The 16,526-nt window shown below is 31.9% G+C and overlaps 1 protein-coding gene across 1 annotated transcript in view; it reads left to right on the top strand.

Moving 5' to 3' along the window:
* Positions 1–15,517, top strand: part of TECRL (trans-2,3-enoyl-CoA reductase like) — a 92,252-nt gene extending 76,735 nt beyond the window's left edge. Inside the window, exons 9-12 of the mRNA XM_039844955.1 lie at positions 5,071–5,128; positions 13,852–13,937; positions 14,466–14,511; positions 15,355–15,517. Coding sequence (XP_039700889.1) covers positions 5,071–5,128; positions 13,852–13,937; positions 14,466–14,511; positions 15,355–15,482 — 318 coding nt within the window. The 3' untranslated portion in view covers positions 15,483–15,517. The remainder of the gene's footprint in view (positions 1–5,070; positions 5,129–13,851; positions 13,938–14,465; positions 14,512–15,354) is intronic.
* The last annotated feature ends 1,009 nt before the right edge of the window (positions 15,518–16,526 follow it).

Raw genomic sequence — 16,526 nt, 5'->3', positions numbered from 1 at the left:
TTTCAAACTTAGATTTGAGTGTTTTGGTGAAACACATAAAATGCACTCAGCTGAGACTCTAACCAAAGCATTCTGGTTTCCGCCCCCCCTTAATTTATGATTAGTACTTTGTTAGGTTTTAAACTAAAAAAAAGAAAGCTACACAAAAACCACCACTTCATGAAGCATCTCTGCCTTCCATTAAGGAACATAAAGTTGGAAGGAGTATCATTCCCATTTTCACAATTTTTGACTAATCTCAAAAAAAAAAAAAAAGTTGGTTAACTTCTGTTGTTATGTAGAGCCAGATTATCACCTGGTAGGAAGATGATATATTAGAACCGTGTTAAATATGATTATAGTTAATTTTTCATTACTAATGTGTGAATCATCCAATTGACTAATCATTAGCAATTAAAATTCTTCTGCTTCCTCTGTTTTCTTTCTATTGATATTCTGAGTTTCCTAATATACTAAACAATATATATTGTAAGCAAAAACACACACTTTACAATGCATACCTAATGTATTACAAGTTAGGTAATAGTGTGTTGTGGAAAATCTTTGAGTTTTGCCATGTTTATGCTATATTTATTCTGACAAGTATTTTATTACCTCTCCTTTCGTGTAAAGTCTTTCTGATTTTCAACACAACTTGGTTTTTTCAAATATGTTCTAGTATCACAAAGTTTATAAGGAAAAAAAAACAAAGAAGTATAACCAAATATTGATAAAGACATCAGAATGTCTTTCCTTACAACTTTTAGATATAACTTTGCCTTTCTGCTATAAATATTGTGAAGACACACTATAATCCAGCCTCTTCATATTTCTATGACCCCTCTTCATCCTCTGACCCCTACTCTTCCAACAAAGCAACACATAAAAATACCAAAATCATAATTGCAAAACAAAATATATTTTGTAATTTTTAATATTTTATTATTTTGAAAAGATAATTTGGTTTCCCTTATCCACTTTTCTTCTCAACTTTATATTTATTCTCTAGAAGCAATTATGGTTTTTGCTAAACTATGTATATTGAAAATTTCACGAGAAAAATGATTTTTTTTCTTGTCTTTCTTACTGTCTTCTCAATAATGTAGGAAATGGGAGGAAAAGACAATAATATATATTTGCAAAGGACTGAAAATAACTCTTCTCCCTGGTTTTAACTCTGTGTTTTCAGTCTCAACATTAGTTATCCACTCATTTAGATCAAGTTTTTTATTAAAATGCAAATATTCTTAGAGAAGTAATAAATTAAACGCTCATCAAGTAGTCACAACTTTTCTTGTAACATTTAGCTGAGAAGGACCTTGGGCATAGAACAGGTAAATGAAATTAAAATAATGATGAGATACCAATGTATATCTATCAGAATGCCAAATCCAGAACACTGACAACATCAAATGCTGGAGAGAATGTGGAGCAGTAGGAACTCTGGTTTATTGCTAGTGGAAATGCACAATGGAATAGCCAGTTTAAAAGAAGTTTGCCAATTTCTTGCAAAACTAAATACATTCTTATTATATGATGCAGTAATCACACTCCTTGATTTTTACCCAAAGGAGTTAAAAACATGTCTACACAAAACCTTGCACATGGATATTTATAGCAACCTTATTCATAACTGTTAAATCTTGGAAACAACCAAGATGCCCTTGTAGGTGAATGAGTAAATAATCTACATTACAACTTGACAGTTAAATAACATTAAATGATAAAGAGAAATGAGCTATCAGTCCATGAAAACACATAGAAGAACCTTAAATGTATATTAATAAGTAAAATGGATCAACGTGAAAAAGGCTACATCTTGTATAATTCCAAATATATCACATTCTGGAAAAGGCAGAACTGTGGAGACAGTAAAAAATATCAGTGATTGCCAAGAGTTGGAGGGAGAAAGATGAACAGGAAGCACTCTGGTAGGGCATACTGATAATGGGAGAGGCTGTGCAGGTATGGTGGTAGGGAGTATGTTGGAAATCTCTCTACCTTTCCATCAATTTTGCTGTAAACTTTAAACTGATCTAAAAAATTAAGTCTTAATGAAAAAATGTATTTTTAAACCTTTAGTTAACATACTGAACATGTTTCTTCTGAAACACAATGCATGTTATCATTATTTTAATAGAAATGCATATAAATGAGTTTTATAATAAATGAGTAGACATTAAGAATTAGAATAAAGTTCTATAATTTTAGGAGCATAGTCATGAATCATAAGTTATAAGATTTCTGAATGTTGAGATAGTATAATATTGGCTTAAATGATCAACTAGTGTACCATTCTTTGTGAATATGTCTTATCCCTTAAGATAGAACATAACTTCCTAATACCCAGAATAGCTGATACAAGTAAAACCTTCTGTATTCATGTCTTTGGCCAGGATTTTCCTTATTCTTGAAATATTGATTCGGGTAAAATAAATGAAACAAAAGTTATAATAACTATTATTATCATTATAAATAGAAAAAAAATAAAAATAACTGAAACTCAAAACAAACCAGATGACAAGTTTTAGAAATATTTTAGCTGATTATATAGTATTTAAAATAAATTAATAAAATGATTATCATATTGCTCAAATAATAAAATTATAAAATATTAGCTCTGCCAATAATTAATAATAATACATATAAAACTGTGAGAGGACCAGATATATAGAGGAATATAATAGATATTTCTCATTCTTATCAATATGTTATGAGATTATAGAATAAAGATTACTTGTTTTACCTGTGAAAATCAAAAAAGACTTCACTAAGACAGAATGGCAGAGCCTGACTAGTTGATAGCTACAAATTCTATATTAGGGTGTTTGGATTTTGTTCTATGAAAACTTCATTTTCATTTATTTAAAGTAGAGTAAGCTTAATTTGATGAAGCTTGGAAGAAAGAAAATTATATAAATTATATAAAAGTGGATATCTGCAATAACCCTCCCTCTAACTCTTTATTTTGGTTATTGGTCATTGGCATCTTTGTCACAATAGCAACATACTATAGGCATAGTACCTAGTAATAAACAATAAACATCTTTAATGCAAAAATTTTATGTATTCTTATCCAATCATATCTTTTAATCTGTGTATACTGGGATTTAATGGAAGATATTTTCAGAAAAAAAGTTGTAGAACACAATGTGATATATGACACATCACCTCTAATATATTAACTAAAGTCTTTTGTGAACTATTAATTTGACATCTCCACACTCTATATTGTTAAATATTTAGTAGTACTGAAAAAATAAATGTAAATGTCAGAGACGGCATAGAGAATGCTGAAAAAAGTAAAAATATTTTTATTAACTTTCTAAATCAAAACATTCAAGAAAACAGTGCTATTCACATGTAAACTTTGTGATTCAATTATATTATCTGACAATTTCATATTTCATGTTTATCCATATAATGATTACTCTGAAGAATACAGAATGGATTACTGAATCATAAACACCCTGTTATTATTATTCAAATAAATGCTAATGTGAAGCAACAAGTAGTCAAATTACTCAACGGATTATTTGAAAAAGCACGTGAACATTTTAATTTACTTTAAGCCACATCTATGTATCAAAATGTAAAGTCTATTTGAATTTTCATCATTTATCATTCTAAAGTTTATTCTCATTTAAAAACATACCTAGCAATTAAAAAATTTTTAATTGTGATAGAAAACAAATAACATAAAATTTACCATCTTACAATTTTTATTCTACAGTTTGTAGTATCAAGGACATTCAAAGCCTAGTGGCTTTTTAAATCTAAACCATCTTGTTCTTGATAAATAAAGCAGTTTTGTAATTAAGTGGTTTGTAGTGTTCACAATGTGTGAGATAGAAATTTAGAGAAGTGAGATTTGTGTAGAGTAGTTTTCTGGAGATTTTATTGATTACACTGTTAACAAAAATTATAATAATTTAATTGAGAAATTAATGACAGTACTTGATTTTATTTATCATTATAAAATACTTATGAGACAGGAATTAATATTTACATTTAGGTGAAAAAATGGAATTTCAAATATCTAAATTACTTAATTTCTAACAAAGAGAAAGTGAAAGATTCAGGATTAGAACACGAGTCCATCCAACCAAAAGAGGGAACTTTAACCATATCTGTATATAAATAATTTCTTCTACAATTATAGAAATATTGTTATATGTGAAGAAGTGCATTCAAAAATTGCTGAAATAAAAAGAACAAAATCAGATGTATTTTAAGAGATCGATAGCATTAAAGGCACTGAGTTAAAAGGGCACTGAATTTATGGGATATATTATGGTTAAAAATTGAACAACTCTAAACAAAGATTTTGGATAACATAACTTGTTATTAATAACACTGTCTTTATATGTCGAATGCATACTTTGTGTTAATTAGAATAATGTATATGTGGCAGACAAAGAAAAGGGTCTTATCTTCCAAAATTATATGTTGCAAATTGGGAGCATTAGCCTCAGGAGGTGTTGGTAAGGCTGGAGCTTCTTAGCGGGTCATAGCAGCCTATTAACAGGGACAACTAGTAGCGTATACATTAACAAGGGGTCAGGTGACAGACAAGCAGCAAATGTCTTTGTGGGATAGTAATATTTAAAATTGATTTTCTAAATTGAGCTGAAACTGGCTAGGAATCAAACTACCAACCTTACAGTAGAGGGGGTGCTTCTGCGTCAATACATTTAGAATATGTAAATCTATGTAAACTTATGCCAAGTTTATTTTTAGCATCGTGACTTACCTCTTTATGACATAAAAATTTACCCACTATAACAAGTACAAAGCAGATAATGAGCACAACCTGTCTAATCAGTCACTTTGAACCCAGTTATTAAATGGGGTCAAGAATATCTTCAGAATTTCTAACTCAATGTGACTCATTATTCTGATTCTATATATGCCCACAAACAACTTATTTTATTGTGATAATATCAAATTTCCTCTCCTTACAATTATAGTAATAATATTTCTATTGAATCTTAAGGATTAATATATTACAGGGATATTTATATATCTACAGAATACATTTTTAAAGAGATACAGGTACATCATACTAAAAATATATAAAATGTTTTTCAGATCTGTGAAGCTGGAAATCATTTCATCAATGTAGTGTTGGCTCATCCCAATCACACAGGTAAGTCCCTTTTATTTTTGATCTTCTTTAGAGTAGATTATGTTATTATTTGTAAAAGTCTTAAAATCAACAATTTTTAAAAAGGGAAATAGCAATAATTGGAAACATTTAAGATAGTATGCACCAATCTATCTTTTAATACCTAAATTTTCCAAATATTTGAACAAAATCATATTTCCTAATAGTGGTTTTTCTAAAATGAAGTGTGCGTGTGCACATCCACACTCCTCCCACGCACTCTCCCCAAACAACAATCTTACTTAAAAATGTAAAAAATCAAACACATGATTGAGGCATAAAGCAGTATGAGATCCACTGAATATTCAGATTACTTAGATTTTACTTAGGTTAGGGCTCAAACTTGATCTAATTTGCATGATGGTTGATATAAGCAATGCTGGGAGAACACTTGAAATTTGATAGTTAGCTAAAAATAGTTGAAAACATTTAGAGTTTATATCACTTAAAGGTATTTTGGTAATTCTTTCCATTCAGGTTCAATTATAGGCAAAAATTTAGAACTGTTTATTGTACACAATACATAATTTAATTGTACATTTCAAAAAAAGTAATAGTCAACACTTGGACTTCATGTTATTAACTCAGCTGAAAATATAAAGGCATATGTGTCTTTTCAAGTGTGTTTTAATGTCTACCTGAATTTCTTAACATTATATTTTTGCTTTGCAAATTTCTGGCAGGCTGGTGAGGTATATGAACCACTTTTCAGAAATATTTTTCTATATAATAAAATATATAGAATTACAAATGAAATTTATTACAGTAGAATGTTTTCAAACATGAAAAATGCTTAATATAATAATGTTTCTTACTATAACATTAAATAATATTCTGATAACTACTTAACTTTTTGAGTATCAATGACCATAAGTTATATAATTATATATATGGGTATTTAAAACTATATAATGCTAGATAGCCTGTCAGACATGAGCGACAGGGAAACAAAGGAATAGGGGCCCAGCTTAGATACCACCCAAAGAACACCCCAATGATAGCAGAATTCTGGGTATGCACATGCGCACTAGGCAAAGAGTTATATAGCAGCCAGATATCAATCAAAATGCCCTCACTTACCAATCACCTAGAAATGCCTTTGGAATCACCCATCATGGCCCAAATATAAGGCAGACATTATCACTTCTGGGTCATTTTTTTGCCCTTCTGGGCCCTTTTTGTGTCTCCTTTGTGTTGGTTACTGCACTGGGACCATGTACCTCCTTGGGGCATGCTTGGTCTTTCTCTATGTGTCTCCTTGGGGCATTGTCATTCTAAAATATACTTTTAATAAATCTTTCAAAATCTCAATGACCTGCGATTCTTCACTGTTTCACTTGAGGAAGAACAGAAGGAAAACGCTAACTACACGTCTGCACCTTCATTATCTCTCATCCTTCCTATATTAGTATCCCCTCTTTTGGAAGCAATGCCTTCTGATATAAAAACCTCTGGCTTCATTACTTTCAAATTATTTCATTTCAGTTCTCCATATTCAATGCCCTAATGTATTGACTCTCAGACATTTTCGCAGGGTAGATTTTCATGTTTTGATCATGAACTCTAGATATCTACACACTCAAAACATTCTTTTTCTTTACATAAAATCATTATCTAACTATGAGTTCCTGTGTCAGCTCCAAATGGGTCTCTGCTGACCTTGGATTTTTATTTCCCCACTTACATATTAACTGAAGCTTTTATTAATATCTATCTCTTAGGTTTGCTTTAGGCATGAATTATGTATAGGTGGACCATTTAATATTGATTGTTAAACAGGATGTCACAAAATGCGTTCCCCAGAAGACATGGTTTGATATAGAATAAGTTTAAAAGGGCCTTATTACAAAGTATGAATAAAAAGGGAAGGAAAGAGAATTGTGCTCAATAGGAGAATGAGCTTTGATGCTGTCTTAATGATGGTCTCAGTCAATTCTATAGACAGACCTGAGGCTAGGATAACCCTGTAGAGTTTTCCAAAGCTGGAGTAGTTATAGAAAAGGTAAACTGTATTTGGATCTCACTGGGAAGGGCGAATGACCTAGAATAAGGCAGCTATCTTTAATCAAGGCCATCCTTTCAGAGGATCTAACCATTGAAAGCTTTCAGTTACCAGCACCTCCAGCAGTTATGGAAGAAATTCAGCATTCCTGATGGGGATTTTGGCAACGTATCACAGCATCCATCACAGTCCCCTCTTTTACTTCACAGATCTACTTCTTTGTATACTTCTTAAGAGCAACCCGACCAGGATATTAGTGGGCTTTTCTTTCCAGGGGAAATTTAAAAGAGACATGTTAGTGGGAAATTACACAGTCTTCACCACTGCATATGGTCTTGGTATAACTAATTTGCACCATTTTCCTCCTCCAGAAACTCCTAGATTCCTTTTACCTTCAACTGGCACATTTAACATCTCAGGGATTAGCTGTTAGCATAATGTAGACCCTCATCTTGAAGATCTGAGATTATGTCTCTACGTTCTTATCAGGACATAGATTTCCATGGGTCATCAGAATACCAAGAGGTGTGCAAGTATGACAGGCAAAATATACTCTCCTGATCCTACTGTATAACAGCAGATGTACCTCCTCTTTATGATTAAGGTTGATTACATTGCCAACAATAGTGCTTCTGTACTCGCAATACTAAGGTCTTCACGCTTTAAGATCCTTCTTTACAGATGAGGGATGTTCTTGTCATGGGTCACAGGAAGATCCCCATTCAACTATAAGATAAGGTTTATATTTGATTTAAAGGTATATCTTGTCTCTAAGTCAGCATCTTAGCTGTGCCTTCATCAGACCAGTCTCTCAATCCATCAGATTGGCAATTTCTTGATGATATTGGATTTCATATGAGAAGTTCCTATGGTTATGAACCCATTCTTGTACTTTCTCTTTGAAAGTGGATCCCTTGAACTAATAGGATGTTATGAAGGATACGTGTTAATTCATCAAATATTGTATTCACCTTCATATAATAGGAATGACTCAGGACCTAAAGGAAAGATAGGAAAAACCATTCCCAGAGTGTGTGTCATTTCTTGCACATATGAATTGCTACCCGCTTTCAGAATAGATGGGGTCCAATAAATTACCTAGTCCATCACTGTGAAGAATGGTGTCTTATTATGGTTTCACTGTTGGATACTTGGCAGCAGTAGTTGCTAGATCTACTCTGGTAAGTGGGAGCCCAAGGTATGGAGCCCAAGCATAGCTTTCCCCCCTGCCGCCATGCTCCACTCATGCATCCATTTACCAGCAACAGAGTAGTCCATTACAGATGTCGGCTGACATTAACTGGCTGAGTTATCTTTTCTACCTGTTGTTTATTGTTTCTTTCATCATACGTGCTCCCTGTTGGCTATTAACATGTGATATAAAGATCTTCACACTTCATGTCCACACTTATATTGACAGACATTCTTGTCTTGTTTTTTTCATATGACAATGCATGCAATTCAGTGTATATTGTAGCCTTGAATATTCTTTCAACTCTAGAAATTCTGTCCATTGGGAGAATCTCAACTCTTCACTTTTTAAGATGACCCCTGAATGTGACTATAATGCAGCTGCTATGCATTTTCAGCTTACACTCATGTACCGGACAACTCATCCCTGAACCAAACAAGCTCAGTCTCATCCTCATTTTTTCAGCTTGTCTTACAGTATACCTAAAGTGGCCATATGTGTGAGTTGAAAGGAACACATTAGTTTGACAATGGTGGATAATATTGTGTCCAGAATACCTGCCAATGCAGCTTGCTTGTACTCTATTGTCCTAATGTTTCACTCTGAATATACCACATTCATCTTGCAATGAATTATTGCTGGTCTCACTCAACCTATGACTCAGCTTATGATGTATTCTTAGGACCATATGGACCAACGGTGTCCCTGGTGTGGGATCTTAATCTTTACTAGGATTCAATAGCATTCCAGGACTATTTTTTCAAATAACTATAATTCTCCACTACGAATGGCATGACCTTGCTCCAGAATACCAGGGTTCAGCATTGTGATTATCTCATTGCTATAAGTCCCACACATTATTTTTCCCCACCATTAATAGATTTCATATAGAGAGTCTACCTGATTATAAAGCCCAAGTGCAGGATTGCTTGCACTAACACTTACTTGAGCCTGCTGCAATTTTCTGCCTTGAGCTCTACTAAACTACTGTTGCTTTTTGTGCAACATGGTGTATAGTTCAAAGCAGATTTCCCTGGTGAATAATATAGTACCTTTCTAATAGAAGAGGCCTACAGGCATTTTGTTTCCTTCTTAATGGTGGGAGGTACAAATTGTAATATATTTTCTCTGCTTTTGAAGGGGATGACTCACAATTATTTGACCTCTAAACATCTTACTGATGATAGGCTTCTAAAACTTTTTGGTGTTAATTTGTCTCCCCCTGCATACCTCCTGGGAACCACACATGTCTTAATAAGGTCTCCAACATTCTAGTCACTTCTTACTCATCCAGCAAGAGTGGATTTTCAGTGAGATGTCTAACTCGTATGGGTCACCTTAAGCTATTTTATGACAGAAGGTGGGAATATTAATATCATCTTAGAAAAAGATTGAAAATGTATACTATTGTCCATTTTTTTAAAAGTAAACTATTCTGATCCCCTTTTCTACTAGAGATGGGGAAAAAAAAAACAACAACTAACCAACCAAACAAAACAACAACAACAACAAAAATATTTGTCAACTCAGTGGCATATCTATAAACACAAGACAAGGTTAATCTGCTTTAGCAAATACACCTTATCTGGTATTCAATTGCAAAGGTGGATAATGTTTGATTAATTTCACAGCACTCCACTGTCATCCTCTAAAATACATATTGCTTTTACAGGCCTAGAAAAAGTAATTAAATGGTTATATAATGGAGAATATCACCCAAGTATACTTTATATCTTAAATATGGCACTAATCTCCTGCTGGCATAAAACATTTTTTTTTATATTTACATAAAAATGGGAGCAATTTCAGAGGCTTCCACTTGGTTTTACTCACTGCAATAGCTCATGCCCCAAAGGCCAAGAAATCAGTGTGAGGGCCGTGCAAATTACAAAGTATGTGTGCTCCAAATATTCATTCAGTGTCTGGGGAAATGATCACTTTGATCCTGTGGACCCATTGTGCTAACAGCCCTGGAAATGGAGGGATATTCCATTTTCACTAGTGTACAGTTACCCAAACAAATGAACATAGATCATTTAGTGAAGTTATTTCAGTGATGTAATGTGAGAATCATTATTATGTATACTCGTTCTGATGTTGCAGGGTCTTTCTTCCTGAGGTCCTAGACTGTTTGTCTATTAGAGTTTAGTGTCTTACAACTGGTTCAAGTCCAAGAACTGGGAAAAGAATATTGATTTTTATATTGAACTAGCTGTCTCAAGTCTTTTGGACTATTCTAAATTATTTTGTTTGTCTAAATACAGAAATAGCTTTGTCTAGTATCCATCTATCTAGCCTCCAGGAACATTGTGCTCTTTTAACTAGCCATAACTTTTTGTGGATCAAGCCTCTTCTGAACTTATCACTCATTCTGGAACTAGAACTGCTTTGACTTGGGAATGATGGGATCCTTTAAATCCTTTAAACTAGTCGTCTCAGTTCTACGATGACATCATTTTCAGTCAGCCTGGAACTATAGCAAGCCAATGCTAATCTTAGTGATGGTGGTGCCTTTTCATTAACACATTCCTTATAGCTTTGGAAAATAGTGTATCATCAAGGTCCTTCCACAGAACATGAGAAAGATTATGGGGATATGGAACATGGGAAAAAATTTTCCTCCCATGAAAAGGGAACTTTCCTTTTCAGCCTTATTTAGACTATCTACTCTAGAATCTCCACTATTCTAAGTCAAACACCTTCTTTCTCTGCCTGCCATGGGAATTATAACATTTCTTCCTCACTTACTGTGGGCTATTGCTTTGTTCATGCTTCCAGGTGCATGTTAGTGTGTTTGTACCATCTTAGCAGGGCATTAAATCCTATACCCCAGGATAATGCTCCGACAGCACAAACCTACCCTTATCCAATTTTATTTTTTTTGCCCCTCTTATCAAACACCCTCAGAATCCAGTCACATGTGTATTCTAATAATTCGCTGGTTCATGCTGCCTGGGTCCTAAAACTCCATTGGGACACAATTCTTTTTTTTTTTCTTATGAGGCCCAGAATAACCTCAGGTAGGTTATAGTATGACACAATCCTTGCTATAGCATAGAAGTTAAAAGGGGAAATGAGGAAGACCTAGGGGGAATTTTCTTGCAATATAGTGGCCTCTGTATTACCTTTAAGCAAGGGGGTATGCAAACTTTTAATAGGGAGGAGTAAGCCCCTTCTATAGGCTCAAAGAGTTAACAAAAATCTATATATTCCAAGATTTTGTGGACAATGACCTTGGCTTAGAGGGTCTACTTTGGATTAGCCTTATATATTCTTTGGAGCTTGACTACTCTTGCAAATATTTCCTGGGCCTGGTTGTCAGCTTTTTCTGTCTATTTCTCTCATTACAAAAGATTACAACCTCTTTGATTGCTACCGAAGAGATTCTCTAGTTTTCACAGTTGCCTTAAATGTCAATTATCAGTTTCAGTTTTAGATACCTTTGTCAAGAATGTTGATAGTAATCATCACTTAATTCCATTGGACCAAATAAAGCATTCCCCCCACCACTATACCATACCAGTTCACCACTGGTAAACAGTTTTACACTTGCACAGCTACCTTGTACCGGCAGCTATCTGTTCTGCACCTATCATCAATAATGGGGTACTCATTGCAAGCTCTTCCGTAGGTCATTCATTTCTAAAATGTTATTCCAATGTCTGCTTTGGGGGCCACTCCTGGTGCCGATTACTGTAGGTTTAATATTCTGGGATGAAGATGATGAGATGGAGATTATCATTCTAGAGGTTTGTAAGGAAGTGATTTTATTTTATAAGTGGGAAGAAATAAATGTTCGGGCAGGAAATTGAAAGCAATATAGTACCAATATAGAGAGTCTCAGATGAATGTATGGAACATTATAAAGCTGGTACGAAATATCAATATTTTCTGAATTGAGACATCAATTTGCCAAATTGATCAAATACTGGATTAAGACTATACCAAAAAGTGAGCGTGACCTTGGGTGAGTATGCTCCTTTCAGCCAGGCAAGAGTCATAGGTGGTGCCAAGAGTTGAAGATTCTCTGTCAGCAATATTCTCTGCAGTCATGGAATAAACTCGTTATGCCTGAAGAATTTAAGTTATGCGACATTGCAATGTAAAAAGTCTTCAGACTTTTATTTAATAGAAGCTCTATTATAAATAGTAAGTATAGATTGAAAAAACATATCATGGGAATGTAAATATAAATTGGTAATACTTAAATTTACCTGTTACTACAATTAACAGCACCTATGTACACTTGAGACAATATCTATATAAATATGTTTTTGTCTGTGTCACAAGACACATTGGTTTTTTAATCTACACATTACATCTGGAAGAAATATGTATTTGTGGATCCCTGATCATCCACTATGTTCAGGGCTGGAACAGTCATAAAGTAGAGGGTTTAATCTAGATTATCTGTATGCATCTTCCACCCTTGAAATTCAGTTACTATAACATTGATAGTTTCCTCAATTTTCTTTCTTTTATAGGCTGTATAGGCATTACATAAAGGTGTTTACATAAATATTACCAAGAAAATCTATAATATTAAATGGCAAACATATTTTTCCTTATCTTGAAATAAGCAGTACATGAAATCTGCCCAGAACCTAATATATATTTTACTTTGATATTTCAACAATAGTCACAATTTTGAAAACAGTGACATTTCCTTATGACTTTAGAATTATAACTAGAAGAGATTAGTTTATATATTATCTAATTAAATCTTGCTATGGAGAATAAACAGTAATTTTATATTTTACATTTACTTTTACAAATGTCACAGCTCAAAGTTCAACTTGAAATCATTATAAATTTGTTATCTAAAATGTTTCTTGAAAAAGTTTGAAAGGCAAAAAGTAACTAACAAAAATCAAGTGACAATATGCTAAGTATAATGAGAGCTGTAAATAGCAATCCTGATTGCTGAATAGAAATAATTTATGTGGTATTTCTAAATATTAACTATACTGATATTTACTGATATCCCCTCATGAGAGATTTTCATACTTTTCTCCAGTAAGTTATATCCTTATAAAATTCCCTTCAAATTTTCACTAATTTAATAGAAAGGGAGTTTTGAGGTATTCAGTAATCTCAACCTAAATTATCTTTTTTGACACTAAAGGAGCATAGAAAGAGGCGTGCAATTGTTAAAATACATATATTAATCTCAGCATGAAATACTGCTGCAACTATTATGATATGCAAAGTAATATTTATACATTTTTTTCATTTAAATTCTTAAAGAATTGATTATCATGGTGTATTCTGTAATTTTACAACAACTTAGCTATAGCCATGGTCAGAAAATGACAGGCATTCTATTTGAGTCAAAAGGTCAAATATTTAAAAATGATTCTCTTCTAAATAACTTGTGAAATAGGTTTCTATAAATATATGATGACATTTCATGTGGTATATAGTTGATCTAGGAAGTTTAAAATTATATAATAAATATATGGTTAAATTTGCAATATGTAGCATCACTGACATTTTACTCTTTTCTAAAAGGAACAAATGCCTGTTTTCCAAGTCCAAATTATAATCCCTTCACATGGATGTTTTTCCTAGTTTCATGTCCTAACTACACCTATGAGGTATGCTATCTATATAGGTAAATAAAATAGCTCTATTTGATAATATACTAAATGCATGCATTTATGTATTTATATGTATCATAGCTTAATAGATTATATATAAGTTTTAGCCATAGATAAAGCATAAAGAGAGATATAAATTATGATATAGACTTCAATTCAAGTTATAGGCATAGGAAATTGGAACATTTCAAACACATTTTTTCTTAGAAAAAAGAATACTTATGTATATATTTATATTTAAATAAAAATTTACAATTTTCATATAAAATGTCTTGAGATGTTTTAGGATTTTATAGTTTACCATCATTTTTGAAACAATGTCTTCCATGTTCTCATGATACTGTTTTATAGGATTGTTTATAACTTTATCATATTTAACAATGAAATTATTATTTTAGGGAAATTTGTTTCCAGCTATAATTTGTCTACTGTGTTTTAAGCTTCCATTTATCCTTTTAATGGCACAGATTAACAAATTACAAGATTACCCATAGATATTTGTTAATTTATGTTTTAATCTAACAGATTGGATCATGGATTAGTTTTACAGTCATGACACAAACACTGCCAGGTAAGACCCAGGTTTATGGATAATTGAAGTAAGCGTATCATTAGAAGTGATTCCTGAGAACAAGTTGCTATAGTACTAAAGCATGGCAAGTGCAAAAGGTTTTTACACTTTTATTTTTTTTATTTTTTGGATTTTTAAGCAATTTTAAAATATAATGGAACATTATTTATCACGTACCTCTATGTAATCGTGGCCTAATCCAAGCTAGGAAATGTAGTTAAAAAGTAGTAGTGGTGATAATGAATTTCACTTAAAACTCTCTCTTGTGCATGTGCACAGACATATGAATGTACTGTGTCTTCGAGTGTCCATGAATGTCTGTGAAGGGAAGGTTGGGAGTATGAGAGTATCATTTTGAATGCTGGGCATTTTAACACATGCAAGGAAATTAAATTACAATGAACTCCATGTGTTAAAAAGGATATTATGTCCATTACATCCATTCTTTCTTCCACTGTACAAAAAATTTGAATCATAATTAATGTGGTTTGTCATATGTATTTGTGTGCATGTGTATACAGGTATGTTAAATGCATATGAAAACTATTCCTGAAAATGCAAAGAGATAAAAAAAAAATCCTTGGGAGTATTTTGTGGCAACAGCATATAAAATATGTGATTTATTTTGATCTCTGCTATATACTTTCTATGTTTATTCAACCAACAAATATTGATTAAACATATGTTATTCTAGGCAGTGAATATGAGTGAAAATTTATAGAAAGCTATGTAACACTTGAGAAATATTTTAAGTTGTGTATGATAATTTTTTTTCTAATATAACTTGCTATATCCATCACAGAAACAAGAAAAAAAAAGATAATTATTTCTTTTTTCTTCTAGTTGGAATTTTTACACTTCTGATGAGTATCCAGATGTCTTTGTGGGCACAAAAGAAACATAAGATTTATCTGAAGAAATTTAATTCTTATATGCGTAGGAAATCAGCAATGATTCCATTCATATTGTAAGAAAAAATAAATGATCTCATCTCTCTCTCTATATATATATGTATATATATATATATATATATATACACATATATACATATATATATATATATATACACACATAAACTCAATAATTCGGACTTGGTCAAAGATGGTTGACTATTATAAATTCACATTTAAATTCATAAAGAATATTTTTACTGAGTAAAAATAAAAAATAGTAGAATCTAGCTAAATTTGGAATAATAAACTGGAGGCAAATGAAAAGTAGAAAAAGTAGATATACTTAATGGAAAATAGCATCAGTATATTTGCAACAGATTAATCCTTAAATAAGACTTTCTTACTTTATTAAATCTTATACACTATTCACTTAAGACAATTAAAATGTATGAATTCTAAAGTAAATATAGAATTCAATTTCTTGTGAAAATTCTACCTATATTAAAAATGAAATATTTGTAATTAGTCATGTAACTTATTCCTTTTTAATACAGATATTGTATGATATCAATCTGAAAGTATAACAATTAAAATATTTTCCAGGCATTATTTATTAAATCACTTGAAAATATATATAATGCGTATTTATATTTTTATATATCCTATTTATACGTAATATATATTGGAATATATACATTTTAAATGGATTATATGTGATGATGAAGAGAGAGTGCATTGGGGATTTTTGAGATTTAGAGTGAAAAGATTTTTTGCTTTAGTTTTACATTAAATTCCTACGTCCTCTCAAAGCCTGTGTGTGAGAGTGCGTATGTGAATACGTATGTATATTTTGATAAAGAAATGACTAAAATTACAAATTTCAAGTACACAGTTAAATATATAAAAGAAACTCTCACTTTCATCATTGTTAAATTAGGATTCTTTAGACTGGTTAATTTCTAAACACTTTCCAATTCTCAAATATGTAGATGTAGATGTAGATAGATATAGATATATGCATAAGAAAATATCTTCATTAAAGCTCTTAGATTATATACATACTTGACAAAATATCCTTGGTGAAGGTAGGTCTATATGCATTCTGTGGGTGTTTATTATTAA

The sequence above is a fragment of the Pteropus medius genome, unplaced genomic scaffold, assembly GCF_902729225.1.
Source record: "Pteropus medius unplaced genomic scaffold, Ma_sr-lr_union100, whole genome shotgun sequence".
In the NCBI taxonomy this organism is placed as follows: Eukaryota; Metazoa; Chordata; class Mammalia; order Chiroptera; family Pteropodidae; genus Pteropus; species Pteropus medius.
The sequence above is the reverse complement of the archived record's forward strand: the minus strand, read 5'-3'. Positions and strand labels throughout refer to the sequence as shown.